Source organism: Molothrus aeneus, chromosome 7 (genome assembly GCF_037042795.1).
Source record: "Molothrus aeneus isolate 106 chromosome 7, BPBGC_Maene_1.0, whole genome shotgun sequence".
Taxonomy (NCBI): domain Eukaryota; kingdom Metazoa; phylum Chordata; class Aves; order Passeriformes; family Icteridae; genus Molothrus; species Molothrus aeneus.
The window spans coordinates 26,376,374-26,394,306 of record NC_089652.1 but is presented as its reverse complement, the minus strand read 5'-3'; the positions used below and the strand labels follow the sequence as shown (position 1 = coordinate 26,394,306).

Sequence of the window (17,933 nt, the reverse complement as noted above, 5' to 3'; positions counted from 1 at the left end):
TCATCATCTTGGATGGATATCTTCAATATCCAATACCAGGATTTTCTGTGCTCAGACACATAAATCACAGGCATTCATACTCTGCCAATATTTTAAATCATGCCCACAAAGCATATTTGAATAGGATTCAAGTGATGAAAAGCAAGTTGCTACTTTTAAACAGATTTGGTGACCATGTGAATGGAGCCAATGGATTCAATCCAGCACATGACATACCATTAAAGACAAATTTGCTACTGCAGTTCTTCCTGCCAGGAAAGGTGTGAAAGAACACGTGGCCCCTCCAGGATGTGCACAGCCATATTTCTGGTGCTACAGATGGCAGTTTGAATGCTTGCAGGGTTTTTGCCTTGTCTTTTCATAAGGCATATTTAGTCCTTGCTGTTTTCAGGGAGACATTTTAGATAGAGTCAGCTTATGAAGAGACCCATCCCACTTGAATAATTTTAAAAACACCTCTTCCTTTCAAGTCACCAACTTGGTGAAGGAGGGAGAAGAAGAAACATTGAGCCAAACTCCATAAACAGATTTTGTTTCCTGTGTGTGTGAGATGAGCCTGGGAAAAGCAAAACAATTAATCTACCCACGAGTGGCTTTGCAGGGAAAGGTTAAGGAATAATAGAGTGATTTAGATCACACCACTTTACATGCATTTATGAGGGAGAAATTCAACACCCAAACAACAAATTCAGTTCAGATTTTACTTCCTCTCTCCCTTCCCCTCCACCCCCCTCCCCCAAAAATGAAATACCCTTCCATTTGTAAATTGCTTTAATTTAAATACTTTAAGGTTAACAAAATGCCTTAAGTTTGACATGTCCGAAGTTACAAAACAGAAACAAAACCTCTTGACGAAGGGTAAGAAAAAAATATATAATCCAAGCCCAAACCTCCTTTCCTAAACTGGAGTTTATGGTCTGTGAGCTGGCAACCCTCCAGAGTCTGACACAATGTCTGGAGCACCCAGAGCAGCTGGAATTAATTTTCTTCCTCCAAATCTATGCACTTTCATATGAAGCTGTGTTTTGGCACTGCTGCCCAAGAGAGAGTCCAGTGCAAAAAATCTAAGCCTGGCCATTGTTTCTTTGCAACCCAGCACTTGCTAAGCAAACAACAAAAAAGAAGAAGAGGACAAAAAAAAAATTAAGAGAAAGAAAAACCCTTTCCCTTCCCCCACAAACACAGACAACTGTACCAAACAGGGGGTCTATTCAAGGCTGTTCAGAAATGGGTCACAAAGAGAAATGTTTGCAGATCAAACCAACACTTTTTTTTAACTTCTGCCTTGTTTTTTTGTTTTGTTTTGTTTTTATAAACATTATGGAGGCCCCTGGAAGGTGCTGGGGATGTTTGAGAGTTGAGGTCCTGCTGATCCCTTCTGCCTCCCATTGACACAGCTTCCACGCTGGCCCTGACGTGCAGCCCCTCTCCAGGGTCCGGACCCTTTGAGCCGCCTGCTCTGGGTCTGAGCCGCCGTAGGAGCCCGGGGACCACGGGGCCCTGTGGGCATCAGCATCGGGCTGCAGCTCCTCACCCGGGCTGCTGGGGGGTCAGGAGGGGAGGAGGGAGGCATCCAAGACACTCCCAAGGTGTCCTGTCACAAAATCACACACTGGAGTTTGTGGGAGCCCGTGGCTCTGTCCCCCCGCCATTTGGTCTTTTTCTTCTTCTTCTGGCTTTTCTCTGGGATCTGTTGCCTGTTTTGGGAGACAGAGAAGAAAGCAGGCAGGTGAGACATAAGGCTGGGCTGGATCCAGAGCCCTGGGCAGCCTGTAGAGCAGTATATTGGTGTGCATATGTGTATACATTTCTCCATATACCCTTCCAGCACTGCATGGCTTTTCATGCCACACTGCTGGGCCTGGCCTGAATTCTTCAGGAAAGAGGAAAGAAGCCATTAAGGATAATGGCAGGGATGTATGTCCTGCCAGGGCACTATGCCTCCAGCTGCCCATGGTGAACTGCTGCCTCCTCCCCTGCCATGGGGGCTCCTCTGGGAAACAGGGATGCTCCAAGCGATGCAATCTCATCCATTACACTGCTGACACTCAGTAGGGAAGAGGATGAGAGAGATACAGAGAGCACAGAGAAATACACTCTTCTGCCATTCAGCTGGCATTGCCTTTAGCCAGCTGCACTCATGCAGACTTGGTGATGGAGGGGAGCTAAAAAATAAACTGAGTTTGCTGCTGAAGGGACTCTGGCTTCCTCTGATGTTGTGAAGAGCACTGGTGCACAGAGAATGAGCTGATCCCAGAAAGATGTCCCTGGCTGTCTGAAGTCACAGCCACCAGGAACACACAGCTGAGAGCCCTCCAGCAGTGTGCCCTGGAGCTGTGAGCAGCCTCTGAAGCATTCTGTTCAGGACTTCTCCCTGTCCAGTAAGGTGAGGTACTGTCCAAATGCCTGTTTGCAGCTGCACCCAGCTGCAGCAGCTACTCTGCCAGCCCAGCAGTGCAAATCCAGTGAAGGCTCTGTAGCTCAAACACCTGACAGGCAGCCTGTAGATGCAGATTTTAGTGCAAGATAAAACATACAGACACCAGCAGCTTCCATAGATTCAAACCTGAGAGTCTGAACAGTTCAAAAGCAGCCTCTTGGTCATGTAATATTCCAGGCATTAAACCAAGTGTTCATACCAAGTAATCCAGACCAGGATGAGACATCACTGGGGCATAAATCACTATGGCTTTAGCTGGTGTTTCTCTTACAGCCTCAGCTTCCAAATTCTTGCAACTACCTGAAAAACTCAGCCTTGACTAGTAAGACTTTTTCTTGGTGAATATGAGGGCTGGAGATGTGAAAAACATAAGACTTTAAAGCTCAAAACTACAAAGATGTAATTTAAAAAAATACTTTAAATCTGGATAAACACTAAGTGACCACAAGCTGTGGATCTGTTTTAGATCTTCTGGATCTGTTTTAGAGATCCAGAAACCACACCCTGGGCCTGCTCAGGGCTTCTGCTGTGACAGTTCCTGTGTGTGCACTGCTGCAGCATAAAAGGGGCACAGGAAATTTAAAACATCCATTGAGTGGACTCAATCACCCTGCTCCTTTCTGGATTACTTCCAGACAACAGTTTCTTGCATGAAGCTAAATAAACTGGGAATCAGCCAAGTGCAAGAAGCACCAACAGTGCAACCCTGAACAAGCATCCTCACCCTGAGAGCTCACAAGGGCTCTGAGGAAGCACTTCATTTGCAAAGCACTTTGTCAATGACAGTTATCAAGGAGCTGAAATTTGCATTTTATTTGAAAAAGCTTACTTGAAAACCAGAAAAACAATACCTGATAGGTGATGCTACCCTTGACTATGGACAGTTTGTAAAGTCCAAAAACCAAGCAAAGCTGCTTTGTAGCCAATGACCAGCCAGATCATACAGCATCTTCCTGCTCTCTGACTTAACCCAAGTTCCAGCTCTTGTGAACATTGCTGGTGCCCTTGACATCACAGGCTGGCATGGATTTCACAGTAGCTACTCAGGAAACTGAGGTGTACCACTTATTTTTGAGGTTATGGAGTGCATTTTCAGGGCTTGAAATTAGTAATGCCTCATTACAATACTCCTTTCAGCCTGCTTGGAGCTGTGTTACGTGGAGAAAGCAAACAAAGCCTTTCCATCTTTTTTGGCTGTTTTTCTTTCCTGCAGAGCAGAGTAGATGGTGATAAGAGCTTGCTGCAACACAAAAGTAATATCCAGCCAGCTAATACTGAGTTAGAGAACAGTTGGGAAAGAGCTTGGGACACTTCCAACTCAGTTCTCCAAAGACTTTCTGCCCTCTGCTTTTGAGACATGTGGGAAGAGTGGGCAGTACCATCTGGTTTTGATGGAGGCTGGCTTGAGGCTCTGCTAGGATATTCACAAGTACAGATATGCTGTGAATAAGTGCCTTGTGGTTTAATTGCTGGGCGAGGCGCTTTGCGCGGCAGGGAGGAGCATGATTTCAGCTCAGTGCCCTCCCAAAACATGAAAAATGAGGGCCCAGAAAATCTGGCAGACAACTAGTGCCAGAAAAACAAATCTTCTCAGAGAGAACTGAGGTTATCAGGGAGATACTGGGATGTGTGTGCAGCTCTTTTCCTGCAGGGGAGCCGGGCTCTGGGAAGGCAGTCCCTCCCTGCTGGCAGCCCGAGCAGGGGTTCGCCCGGAGAGCGCGTCTGCCAAAACGAGCAAAGGCAGCTCATGCCAGAACTGGGAACAAACCTCTGCAGTCTGAGGAAACCTGGGGCTTAGCCATTAGGTCATGCAGTTTCTCATACAAAATGGCCTAATTTTTTCCATTTAGCGAGCAGAAAATGTTAGAAGTCACCTACAGAATTAGAATTTTGTAGAATTTTTTGCTGGTCCTTTTTAACTTCTAGCAAGGCAAGATCCTGAGAGGACAAAACTATGAAAACCCAAATTACTGGTCCAGAGCTTTCAATGCAAGCCTTTTAGAGCTGACCATTATAGTAGGTTTTGCACTGTTCATTGAATAAAATATTTTCATTACAGCCACAGCTACTTCTTACTGGGCATGGTACTGATGTCCTGCACAGGTAGCTAAGGGCTAGTAACAGACCTAAGCAGATACAGGACAAGAAAGTTAATAAACACCAGAAATATCCCACCCCCAAGAAAACCTGGCTCCCCAGAAGTTGGCTCCTGACTCTCTGGGCCATGACTCCTGCACGTCCCATCCATGGGCAGTAAGGAAGGGAGGAGTTTGCAGCTTACCTTATTACCCTCACGAGATCATGGAAGGCTTTGTCCACGTTCAGAGGTGGGTCCTTGGCACTGGTTTCTATATAAGGAATCTGGAGGAGAGAAGTGTATCATGAAAGAGATCAGTGATAATACCAGTTTCAAAATGAAAAGCCTGAAGGCTGGAGAAACGGGCTGCTAATACCACAGAAATACAGGTAAACAAAGTGTTGCCATGACACTGCTATCAACACCCTCACGCTTGCAGCAAGGTCAGTGACTGCTTACAAAAGGTCTGGAATAAGCACCAGGCTAAACAGCTGCTATTGAGGTGTGGGTTTGGGGGAGAATAATCCCAGACTTCATGTTGTCAGATGTTCTCTCCCCCTGAGCTCTGCTCACAGACATGAAAATAGCCAAAGGTTGTTGAAAGACCAGCACTTGCCAAAAATTCTTGCTTGCCACATTTTATTGGGACTACTGCATGAATATTTCATGACTACAATTCCCCTTCAGTGTAAAATGATCTTCCCCTTCAAAGTCTGACAGCCAGATGGGGCCTCCTAGAGTGCTTGTCCAGCACACTGGCAGATTTATAAAACTGCCTCTGATAAGGTATTTTCATGCATGGCCTTTTCCAAGGCGTGCGTATACAGATGGATACAACATGCTGTGCTGCAGTTTAGGTGTCCTGGCTCTGACAGAAACCAGATTCCGTGGGGAGGGGGAGTGAACCTGCCCTGCCAAACTCCCATCGAGGTCTGCTTAGAAACCACCACACACTTGTCCTTTAGGCACAGCAAGCTGCCAAGAGGTCTCAGGCTTGTTTGCCTTTAACTTTTCCTTCAGTTCCACCTCCTAAGGGAGTTGCTGTATCCCTCTGGGTATTCAGGGCTGCTGGCATTTCGAGGTGATTAGTGGAGCAGCATGTGATCTACACCCATCTAAGACCAATTTCTCAGGCTAAACTAACAGCATGAATAATGCAGAGCTGAGATGGTGGGCCAGGTTTATATAGGCTTAACAACCCTGTTAACTTCATTATCTTTAACAAGCTCAGGCACCTGGATTTACCTCCTAATGCCTGACTCTGCCTTTTCACTCCAGGGAGGTGCACTTTCTTCCCTCATCCTGAACACTTCTCAGCACTTTCAGACACCTTGTACAGAAGTCTCAGTGATGGCCACACCTCTCCTACAGCCTGGTGCACAGCAGAGGTTCTGGTTTCAGTGATGAATTGGCCCTACTGGAAGGAAACTGCAGAACTGCTACTTTGTAGTAGTCAAAACTGTATTTACAAATGTTTCATTGTAAGCTTTAATGCAGCTCCTAATGAGCACAGCTTTTGATTCTGAATGCCTGTAATAGGACTTTAAAGAAGCCATTAAATAATCCTGCAAACTTACGTTATGTTTTGTTGCCATTTCTCTCCCCTGTTCTCTTGTAATTTTCCGTAAGTGCATTAGATCAACTTTGTTTGCCACCAAAATCATTGGAAAAGACTCCCTGGAAAACATCAAAACCACCACCCAATTATTACCACAGTACAACAAAAATTATGAGCATAAATTTCACTTTTCGATTCTGACATCATCTAACATTCAGCTACAGACATACCACATATGTGTAAAGAAATAAAAAGGAAACCCCCAGGCTGTGCTATACATATGTTCATATTGTAAAAATTTACTTGACAAGTTGCATTTATGCACACATTCCTTGTTATTCGTAGAGACTTCAGGAACTTATTGTCACAATTTCTGCAATGCCTGATGATAACTAAGCCTGAAGATCCAACTAGGTGAAGAAAGATCTAGAGAATCAGCCAGAAAATCAACTGAGACATAAAGACAGATCTTGGACAAGAGACTGGGACTCTTTTGTATTAGTTAAGGCATCTCAGTGACTGCATATCTTGGCAAGATACTGAGGGATGATGGAAGAATTGGAGTAATTTCTTTCCTGGTCATCTACTGAGAGCAACTGTGGGGGACAGAAAGATGGACTCTGGGAGCTAGTGCTTAGAGGGGCATCAAATGGTGGAGAAAATGAGTGGGTGCAAAGAGAAGCCCATCAGCTGTTACCCCAAGACAAACTGGGCTTGGCAGTGGTGGCTGGAAGGAGGCTGGAAGGAACCAAAGAGATTTGTTAAGCTTCCAGTGCTATTACCTACCATCTCCTGTTTCTAATCCCAGAAAAAAATACCAAACCCATCTCCCTCTGCAATAATACTCAGTATTTCCTTAACTACTTGGCATGTAAGTGCCTGCCTTCAGCTACCACCTGAGAAGAGATCCATTTATCCACAGTATGTCCTGTGCAAGGCTCTCCCCCTCTCCCCCTGCAGAAAGCTCCACTGTTCCAGTGATAAACAGAACCAAGGTTGGGAGCCATGGGAGGGAGGTGTTGGCAGTGCCACACTCTCTCCTCTGGCTTAATGAAACAGAGCAATCAGCTGCTGCAGGGCCTCTTGGCCACTGCTGGGAGGGAGGAGGTCCCTTCTGATCACTGACACTTACTGCAGTATTGTTGTCTTATATTTAAGTCCTCCTAAATGATCCCAGTGTTCTCTGCTGTAACAGAGCTGATTTTACTGGGGTAAGGAGCAGCTGGCCATACTAATTTCTGTATAAAACACTTCCCTGGTAACTCTGGATTTTTAAACAGCGTTTCTGGGTCATTTTTCATCGAGATGATAAGAGCTCCATCTTCCCTCTGGCATGTTGCCCCATTGCTCTGGCTGGAAAAATACTGTACTGCACTCTGCATTTTAAATGAGTCTTAGAGTTATTCATTCTGATAATGTGACTGTGATTTAATGTTAATACCTGAGCATTGATATATTTTGACTCTGATCCTTCTGGAGCAAAATGTTTGCTTGTCTGAATTATTTGATTGCTTTGTGGCTTGCAGCACATTGATTAGAAAGGGATTACTTTTGGATGGTATCTCATTTTCCTTGTTTACATCAGGCATAAAACTCTATGGGGACTTTGTTCCCTATTGTAAGCTGTACAACTGCTAGTTGGACAAAGCTGCTACAGTTGGAAATTTTACTATAATGAAAGTTGTGGAAAGAAAATGGGAGGAAGGCTTTGAACAGCCCTGCTAACACAGCAGCCTGCAATTCTTTTGGATTTTAAGTTGCCAAAACTGCCTGCCAGACTGAAAACCAGGGTGATGCTCTGCTCCCAGCTCGCTGTGGGTTTAGCAGGAGGGTTTTTTACTCACATTGCTCCCACTGCTGCGATTTTCTGCCCCAGCTCAGGTTTTGGTGAAGCATTAATACGCTCCTCACGCTCGGAGTGGCGCTGAGCGGGGAGCACAAACAGCCTCGCCAGCCCGTTTCACTTCCTGCCTCTCACACGCTGCTGCAGCACTGCACAGCGTGTATGGAGGGCAAAAGTTTCAGTCCAGAGCAAACAGTGAATGCCACATCTTATTTTCACCAAGTTAAATTAGATAAAATCAGCATCAGATTGGGGGCAGGTTACAGGAAATTCTGTCCCGTCTCCTTCAGCTTTTAGAAACAGATTTACTTTGCCCCAAGCTAAGCCAGCAGTGCTGAGGCTGCTGTGATCTGAGAGGCTGACTGAGGGACTGACATTCTTCTTCATTTCAATGAAATCAAAGGGTGGTTTTTCCTTTACTTTTCACTCTTGTGGGTTACACTTTGGATGCCTTACTGGAAGAGCTGTCAGCTGTGAACCTCACATGATAGGAGTCCACCCTTCCTGTGGGGAAGTTATTCAGAGCTGTGAAAGGAAGCCAGCAACGAGGCCCAAACCCTCTGGTGACTTTTCTTGATGACTTCCATAATTAAAAGTCATTATGAACGGAAGAACTAAGTGATTCAAAGCTGCAGACATATAAGGGCTTAATTCACACCCCACCCAGTGAGAATGGATCCATTGCCTCTTGAACCAGGATGGGAAGAGGGAGTTATCTTGTAGATAAACCAGCAGCTTCCCCTCACTGTGCCAGGACACATTTATTTACCATGATTAAATTCCCAGTGCTACCTTCTCCCCTGCACATGCAAGAAGGAGAGAGGCGACCTCACTTGCTGTCTCCCCAGGCACAGACAGATGTTTTATTCTATGTAATTGTTCACTGCAGAGCACAGTGCATTAACTACATCACACCCCTGGTAACAAATACAGTTCCAGCACAAGTTTTTTCCCCTTCAAGACACTTGCTCACACCCCCAAATAATGCAGGGCCTTCGAAGGTGTGTGTGGCACAAGCCAGGGACAGGAAGATGGTACCAGGACACACAAAATAATTAGGGCTGAAATGCTTGCTGACCCCTTGCTGGTGATCCTGAAGTGCCTGCACTGTGCACAGAGCATCCTTCCCTCTCTTCAGAGCTGAGCTGGTTACCTTCAAAGGTGTCTGATCTCTCTTCCTCACACTGCTCTGGCAGAAGTTTCTCCCTTCTGACACATTCTCACTCCATTGTAACACCACTGACCCTTTCCACACTGAAAGCCCTTCATGCTTATCAGAAGTAAACCCCTTCTTATTCACCACATGAGGTCCACAAATGCCACCTTATGATTTGTCTCAGGACACGCAGAAGGCAGAAGCTGGGGTCAGACGTGCAGCCATCCCCCAGGATGGTGGGGAGCCCCATGGCACCCACCTGTCCTTGACTCTGAGGATCAGCTGGTGGAACCGGTCCACGTGCTCGAAGCTGGCCTTGTCTGTCACCGAGTAGACGATGAGGAAACCATCTCCAGTCCTCATGTACTGCTCCCGCATTGCACTGAACTCCTCTTGGCCTGCAGTATCCAGAACTAGGACAGAAGAGACAAAGGTTTTTAATTACTGTGAGGGACCTGTAGCTGCTGGCACCACTATGCGTCCTGTGGCCTTTCTGCCTCTGCTGGGCTTCCTCAAAGACTGCAAAGATGTGATGAAATCACGTTGGATTGACAAGGGGGTTTCTGTCCCAGACCTCACTTGCCCTTGTATGCCTAAGTTGGGAGCAGGGGAAGATGACACTCTGGATTTAATTTTCCTTTTCCAGTACCAAATACAGATCACTGAACTTGGAGAGTTGCTCCTCTGGCAAGATACAGCTCAAAGTATTTCACAACCCTCCCAACTTTCCCCTCTCCCAGAAAAGAAAACCCAAGACTGGAAGATTAGCTAAAAGCCAGTTTAAATGTCAGGGATAACCTAAAAAATGCTTGGTGAAGCAGAGCTGGGAGACAACCCAAAGTAAAAGCTACAAGCATTTTCTTTTTCTCAACACCTGGATATTATTTCTAGACAATTTTGTCCTTTCAGAGTGAGCCTTGGGGAACTCCCCTTAAATATTTAGTCTCAAATGGTGTGCTGATACTAAGGAGGTAACTAAAACAGATGGAAAAGCTTTAAGTACCTTGCACATCCAATACAGTGATCACGTTTTGGTGAATAAATCCATGCTCAAATGCCCTAAAACACCTCAGTTGTGACAGCCACTCAGATGCTGCTCCCCACTAGATTAAACTTAATGGAACCATAACTCAATGGTTCTCCATGGATCTGTCTTGCAGGGGGTCCCATCACTTGTGGAACAAGCTACCCCAGCCTTCTGGGTAAACACCACATCCACACAGCAGTGCTAGCTCCTGAGCCCCAGCTTTGTGCACAGCCAGGATTTTGTCTGGACTTGCAGAGGAGTTCATCAGTTTAGGCTGTGCCAGTACCAACATGGGGTGCACTCAGAGTGCACCAGCTGCTCAGAAGTACTAGTCCTAATGCATCATTGCACCCCAGAGGCAAACATGGGACCTTCATGATGACTGCAAGCATTTTCAAATCCCAGTCAACTGGGCTGGGTGGGAAAACTGTTTTGCCTCTGCTGTACAGCCGTGGTATAAACATCTGCTTCCCACAAGTGATGGGGAAAGCCCAGGGTAGCTGTGGCTGGAGACAGTGGCAGGAGCATACTGCTGACAGAGCAGCAGGGCTTCATACAGGTTTGTCTGGTCTGAACCAAGCCACAGACCCAGCAAGGTGTTCCCTGTAGGGGAAGTGCTCAGGCTGCCCCAGTTTCCAGATGGGACCATGATAAAGACCATTTTGCTGCATCAGCACAGGTGGACATGCTACATGTCACAGCACACCCCAGGAGACAGCCACACACCTCCCCTGCGTGTCTGGAGGAGAGACAGCTACACTGGAAGACCTGGAGACCATCCTTGGTGCTGGCAGGCCCTTTACAGCCTTCAGCCTCATATGTTCTCCTGCATTAACTGGCGTTGAATGTCTGCTTTCATGAGCTCTTAAGGTAAAAAGAGCTTCCAGGCTCTTGCAAAGATGCTGAGATTTAGGCTTATTTGCCAAGATTGGTGGAAAGTCACCTGAGCCTCTTCAAAGCCTTTTATCCTGCTCCTCTCCTCTAAATCTAGGAAACAATGGTCTCAACTTAAAGGCATTTCAGCTATTCTTAAGGACTGTACAGAAAAAAAAGAAAAAAAAAGAAATAGAAAACCCAAAGAGACCGCATGTGCTGGTAAATTTCTATGCCCTGGGCAGAATTGCTACCATGGAATAAGGCCAGGAATCTGGAGCTGGGACAGAAGAGGAAATTGATCTCTCCTACCTGCCCAACCTGTCCAGAGAGGCTGGGCTGCCCTCATCTGACTCCTGCAGCAGCTAGACACGGTGTCAGGGCAGGGCTGAGAGCTGACAGCCAGCACACAAACCCAACTTGTGGGGGAGTGGGAGAGCTCCCCACTGAGAGCCGAGCCCTCCTGCCCTCCCTCCCCCTGAGACAGGGCAGGTGCTCCAGCACAAGCTGTGGGCAGGAAGGTGGAGATGGATGTGCTGTATCCTGCATGGTAATTTGCTTAGGGACTTCCCCTTGCTCTGGCACATTTGCAAACTTCTCATGAAACACATAAGAAGCATCCAGCTGTGCCTTTGCACCCATCAACCCATCCCCAGCTGCTGCCTCTCCAAAGCTCTGCATCCCCTGGGAGAGGGGGCAAGCCCTGTAGGGGCTGTGGGGATACCCCACTGCATGGGGCTCTCCTATCTTGCCCGGATCTTGGCCATCACACTAAACACAGGCAGAGCTGCTGTGTCAGCAGCTGCTATTTAAAGGGAATTCACTTGCAGCATTGATAAAAAGGTGAGCAAGTCCAGGCAGCATTTAAAATGGCAATTTGAAAGTGTAAGTAAAAGACACACAGCAGTGTGAAGGTTAAGGTTATTTATACAAAGTTAAGCATTGTGTAGATGGCCAGAGAAAGACCTTGTCTTAACATTAAATGTGCTCTTCATCAAGGCAAACCCCCAGCCTAACACTTCTGTGCTTTGTGAATTGCAAACAACAGAGGAAAGGGACCTGGATCCTTTGTGGGCAGGAAAGCACCCCATCCTGAAAAGCATCAGCACCAAAAAAGGGCCAGATATAAGTGGCTTTGCTTGTGGTACCTTGTGGCATAAAAGCTTCAAGAAAACTCCTACCTATAGAAATGGGAAGGAGCAAGGAGAAACTAGGGAAGGGGTAGCTCAGAAGGTGATTGTCTTCCCAAAGGGATGAGAAGATTTAGCATGTTAGCCAGCATTCACCTTCTTTTAAAATTCCTGTTTCTACAGACAGGATGCCAGAAGACAGAAAGAACCATGAGCAGAGAACTGTGAGCTGGTACACTTTGAACCACCAGTTGCCCCACTGGCAGCACATAAATGCCAGCACAGAAACAAGGACCAAAGCACAGGGGGTTTCTTCTACCTCATTCTTCCAAGAACTGAAATCAGACTCATAGGCTGCACATAGTCAGGGACTTCCAACAGAAAACTTCATAAACTTCTCACAGATTTGACCAAAGAAGCAAGGAGGAACAATTAGGAAAGCATTTGGATAAGCTGAAGGAGAGAGAAGCCAAGGATGATGTATGATGTAGGAACAGACATCCAAAGAGGGCAAAGCCATTTAGAGCTATCATGAGACCAGCTGGAGACTAAACTAAGAGCAATTAGGCTGTGAGAGCCCAGCAGGGATGTCTCCTGCTTTGCAGGTAAGAGGTTGCTGAGTGAAGAGATGGCCTTTTCGAGTTTCCAGTGGATGTGACCCCCAGCTGCTGTGATGAACTCCTTGCTAATTGAATCCTGCCCCTTTAGAGCTCTCCATACCATTTTTATGTGAATCCTGATGGGTTATGCGAGAGTGCAGCTGCCTAGAGAGCACTTCTGAGCAAGCACAGGAACCCAGGAATACACGGGAATTGTGGTCCAAAATAGAAGCCCTTGGTGCTTCAAGGTGTACCATGTGGCAATGTCTCTGCAACTGACAGTGCTCCAAGTGCCCATCCAGAGACAAAGGCACTTGGTCAATCTAAACCAAAGGCAGAGACACACTGTGAACTCTAAGCCAGCAATGGCATGGCTTTTTCTGGAGCCTAGGCTGGATTCAGTTCAAACACAGCATTCCCAGCCTTCGAGGAGCTCAGATCTGGTTGTGCAGGTGAGCTCTTCTCTTTTCAAATCTAGGCGAAATGTCCTCCTACATCTTTACCTTGCCAGGCAGCAGGGTGTATAGGTCACCTCAAGAGAGTTTCTCCACTGTCCATGGCATCTAGAGGGGATAAAGATGAACTGACAGGCATGTCAACCCATTTTCTGTCCTTCAGCCTTTGGGTTTCACTGCCCTGCAGCTTGGTACCTAAGCTCATGGGAAAATTGAGCTTGAATTGCCAAGTCAAACTAATGAGCCTCAGGCTGAGGAAAGCCACCTCCAGAGTCTCTGTCTCCCATCAGCAGCACCATGGGAGAGGGCACTCCTATCAGCCACTGGCTAGAGCTGAGGAATTGGTATTCTGGGCACTGCACAGATGGGGTACTGGGGTCACAGCTCCTATTCTGTGTCCCCACACCCCAAGTCACCTTGAAGAGGTATGAGGTGCCCTTGCCATGTGCAAAGCAAGGCAGATGCTTCACTCGGTCACTCTGATGCTTCTGCTCCTTCTCAGACACAGCCACGCTGCCCCTGGCATGACAGCTTTCCTCAGCAAAAAACACATGACAGGAAAACACTGGGGCTTTTATGAGCCCTTCTTCTGTGCCCTAGCTAAATACACAGAAGTTATAACATGGAAAACCCAAGTACTTGAATTATTGCCCTTTCTTTAAGCAAAAAGAAGAAAGGCTTCCACATCAATAAACAGAAAAAAGATGCAAGCCCTTAAAGGAGCCCTTTCTCTAACAAAGGGCAAGTATTCAAAGCTTTGTGTTTTCCGTGTTGCAACATCAAAATTTTCCTGGCAGGAAAAAAATCCAAACCAAGACAAAACCCCCTCATTTATTGTTGCAAAATCACAGCAATTAAGGGAGGGCAAATACTGTACACACAAATAAAATAATGAAAGTACAAATTTAACTTGAATTTTAATGCTCTTAGTGATGCTACTCTAAATTAACAAAAACGAGAAGAAAGCAAGCCACAAACCAACCCTTCTGCCTGCAAATCTGAAGTGACCTTTGATCTCCCTCTGGCCTTGTGGCTGAGTTGATCTCAAGTTTCCCCAGAAGAAAAGCAGACAGTGTGCCCAGGAAAGACTAGAAGCAAAAACCCTCAACAAAAAGGGATGCAAGGGATAGACAGGTGGGAAGGGCAGATAGAGTGTGGGGGAAGGAATAGAGCCTGGTGTGATGCACAGGGGTGCACACCAGGCTGTGCAGGTCCAGCCCAGTACAAGGGCACCCCAGGACTGGGAGGAGGTCTTGGGAAGAGAACCAGAAGGGAAACTGAACCTCAGGAGCAGAGACAACTTCTAGGCTGTGAGAGTTTGATCAAAATCATACCAGGGAAAGGAAAGGGAAGAGAAGGGAGACCACAGCTTCCTTTCAGCCAACACAATTCCTTGTTTGGCTCGTACCAACTGGCACAGCCCTACTGAGAGCTAAGAGTTCAGCCTAATTCCCAACAAGACCAAGCCATGTGCTTGTGGTCATCTCTTCATATCCCTTTGCTTGCCACCTTTTTATCTCTGTGTGATGTATGAACCATAAGGAATTCTGAACCATAGGGAACTTTTTGCCATATTAAGGTATTCCACTTTTGGCTTCATGCCCAGATTAATAATTCCAGACTGGCATTTTGCAGCCACACCAAAAGAAATCCTCTGCTACTTGCTAAGTTAGCCTGCACACAGAAAGGAATGTGCAAAATTAATCACAGCAATGCAACTGGAGCAAGAGCTAATCAAAGCAGATTAACCCTGGCCCTCACTTAATTCTGCCCTCATGTCTGTACAGCACCTATGTGCATTTCACTGAACACAGCACTGTGCTGATTTCAGCACTACCAGCAGGGAATAAACCAAGATAACATATGCAGAGAAAATTGGAGGTTGGTCCTAAAGCCTCATTAGAGCGGCAGCAACCAAAAAATGGGCTAGCCACAAAGTGCCTGCACATCTTTGATTCAGGTTAAGTGCCCTCTTCCACTCTACAACACTTCTAAACACTGCATTGATGGTCTTCTAAAGCTGGCATAAGGTCAACAACAAAGTGGGTTTGTGTAGTATGGAACGTGAACACAACAAACACAGGTCCCATAATCTTCTGGGAGGCAGGGAACTATCACAGACAACTCCTGGTGAGAAAAATGGAACATGCCCAAGCCAAAGAACAAACAGGTAAAGGAAGATTTTGAATGTAGCTTTTGCTCCAAGATTTAAATTTTATTCCATTTCAGTCTACTTTCACTGAGAGATTTCAGCTAGAGAAAAAAATGCAAGTCAAACATTTCATCATGCAGGCAGTTAGTGCTCTTGAATAAATGTGGGTGAAGGTCTTCATGGAGGGAAGCCAAATGCTTTATGCAAGCTGGCTAGCAGAAGGGTTTTTTTACAACATAATGCTGGTGCAGTTACAAAATGTTTGAGATGCTTTGTACAGAACTGCTCAGGCAACAGCCTGGAAAAGGGTGGACTGTTTCCCTTTTTTTTTTAAAGTTGTTGGATGTCTATGTATTTTTTTTTTTTTAATAATAACTGTTTCTGAAAATTTCAAAACTTATAGAGCTCCTCGTGCTTGTTTGAGAGCTTATAGAGCTCCTCGTGAACTTGTTTGTTCATGTTCCAAAACTAGTTCCTATTTTGGGGGTGGGCAGCTGCTTCTGCCCACCAAGCACTGCATGAAACCTCAGCTCGTAAAGGCTTTGGTCATAAAGAACAACTGGAAAGTCTAGGATTTATCATGATGCATCTTGACCCTACCTATCATGTCTGTCCCTAATTTTATCCCGTAAGTGATTCATGCAGCCAGAGCAGAGCAGCTGTCCCAGGATATGGTGACCTCTGAGAATGGCCTAGATCCAAAGCCTGTGACAGAGAGCTGAGGCAAATGACACAAGTGTTAGTCAGTCCTGGTGCCCTGTTTTTTCAGGGCAGATGGAGAAGGGTCACATCCTTTTTCAGGCAAGAATATTGCCTTTCTTCCAAAATTGTGATTGTTCAAAATCTCAAGTGGTAGCAAAGAGAAGCAGCTGCAGTTTCACTTCTCTGGCTGTGAAGCATCTGTGGGCACACAAGCCCTGGAAGTCAGGGATTCCCAAAATGCCATTCAAGGTCACAGCTGAATTCTGTTCAGCCCAAGTACAGCCATTAAGCTCCATCTGAGCAAAAGAAATGCTTTGTCATTAAAACAAAGGGTTAAGTTTCTGCTCGTTGGAAAACAATTTCTTTCATCACTCCCACTCTGATCAGGTTTGGTTGGGGTTTTTGTTGAAGTTTTGTTTGTTTTGTATAAACAAAAATTCCAAATACTCAGTAAAAGATGCCTTTTCTACTTTTCAGTAATTTGCAAAGCCAAGGCTGTTTCAGCTAACACCAACAGGTAGAGCAGCTGGTATACATATATCACAACATGGGGCATACCAGTGAAGATAAAGGTCACACATTTTAGAGGGCTGGATTCTGGACTCAAAATAATGAATTAAATTTACAGCAGGACTGGATTTTTCTTTTATACAGGACTGACATTTTAAAAATAAAGGTACATGTATACATTATGAGATGATTAATTGGGAGCAGATATCTCTAAAGCAGATGACAAGAATAGACATTTCAGCACTAATTTCACAAATACTGCCTCATATCAACTGTTAACATATTCAAATGAACAAATGTTGGCAAGATTAATTCGTTTTGTTGTTTGCTGGTTTTGTTTTTTTTAATTCTGAATAAAAGCTGTTCTTTTAAGGACTTTGTGGCCATTTGTACTCACTAAATTATACCTGATAAATCCTTAAGAGTGCAACTAAGACCTCAGGTTTCCAGACCAAGCTAACAGTCTTCACAGCAAATCCCACCAGCACCCATATTCCACCACTCATGACAATTCCCCAGCTTTCTGTCCCCACACACCAGTGACACTTATGCAGAGACACCAAAGATCTTGAGCACCTTCACGATAAGAGGGCGGAGGTAGAACTTGGCAAAAGTGAGGCTAAATTTAGCTCAGTTATGTTAGTGGCCACATACATAAACTTGGGTAATTAAGGCACAAAATACTTGCTAGATTTTATGTACTACCTAGTTATTCTATAAATGAAAACAAAACTTACAACGTTTAAGAGCAAGACTCCCTTTGTAGCTGTAGTTAGTCTGCTTCATGAAGCATAAATGAAAAAGCTGCAGCTTTAGGCAATACAGGGCTTTCTCCTCTCCTGCTAATCAAGGTGGTTGGTTTGGGGATTTTTTTGGGCTTTTTTTTGGTTTGTTTTTTTTTTTTTTTGTGTGTGTGTGTGGTTTTTTTTCTGTGTGTTTCACTGTTGTTGTTTTGTTTAAAAAAAAAAAGGCAGTTTTTCTTCAAAGAACTGAAAACTTGGTTACAACAGATCTCCAGGCTGCTACCCTACCCATATTGAAATGAGACAGCTAATTAAATATGAAAACATCATCCTGAATGACTGAGTTTAAGAGCTGTAAAAATTCTTCACTGTCACTGGACAACAGTTTTGATTAAATATTCTTTCTGGTTATAAACACTCACTCAGTTACCCACTCACAGTTATTTCCCAGGGAATAAGTTCAGCCTCAATGAAGTATCATTAGCAATAGCCACCTGGCAGGGCTGTAATTCACTGGCTGCAGAAGCCTACTCCAGATGTCAATGAGGATCTGTAGGTTTTCACAGGCCTGCAAGAAACACTTCTGTGCAGAACTGGAACCAAAGCAACTGGAAGCAGAAGCTTTGCTGGAGACCAGCTGCAGACCATGCACTGCAGCTCCAGATCCT

General features: G+C 45.4%; 1 protein-coding gene across 2 annotated transcripts in view; it reads right to left on the bottom strand.

The window, feature by feature from the left end:
• Positions 1-753: 753 nt before the first annotated feature.
• The window catches only part of MRAS (muscle RAS oncogene homolog), a 38,309-nt gene continuing 21,129 nt past the window's right edge, over positions 754-17,933 (bottom strand). For both annotated transcript variants that reach the window (XM_066553622.1, XM_066553623.1), the window contains exons 3-6: positions 9,334-9,487; positions 6,095-6,194; positions 4,722-4,801; positions 754-1,697 (exon numbers count right to left, since the gene is read on the bottom strand). In XM_066553622.1, coding sequence (XP_066409719.1) covers positions 1,598-1,697; positions 4,722-4,801; positions 6,095-6,194; positions 9,334-9,487 — 434 coding nt within the window. In that variant the 3' untranslated portion in view covers positions 754-1,597. The remainder of the gene's footprint in view (positions 1,698-4,721; positions 4,802-6,094; positions 6,195-9,333; positions 9,488-17,933) is intronic.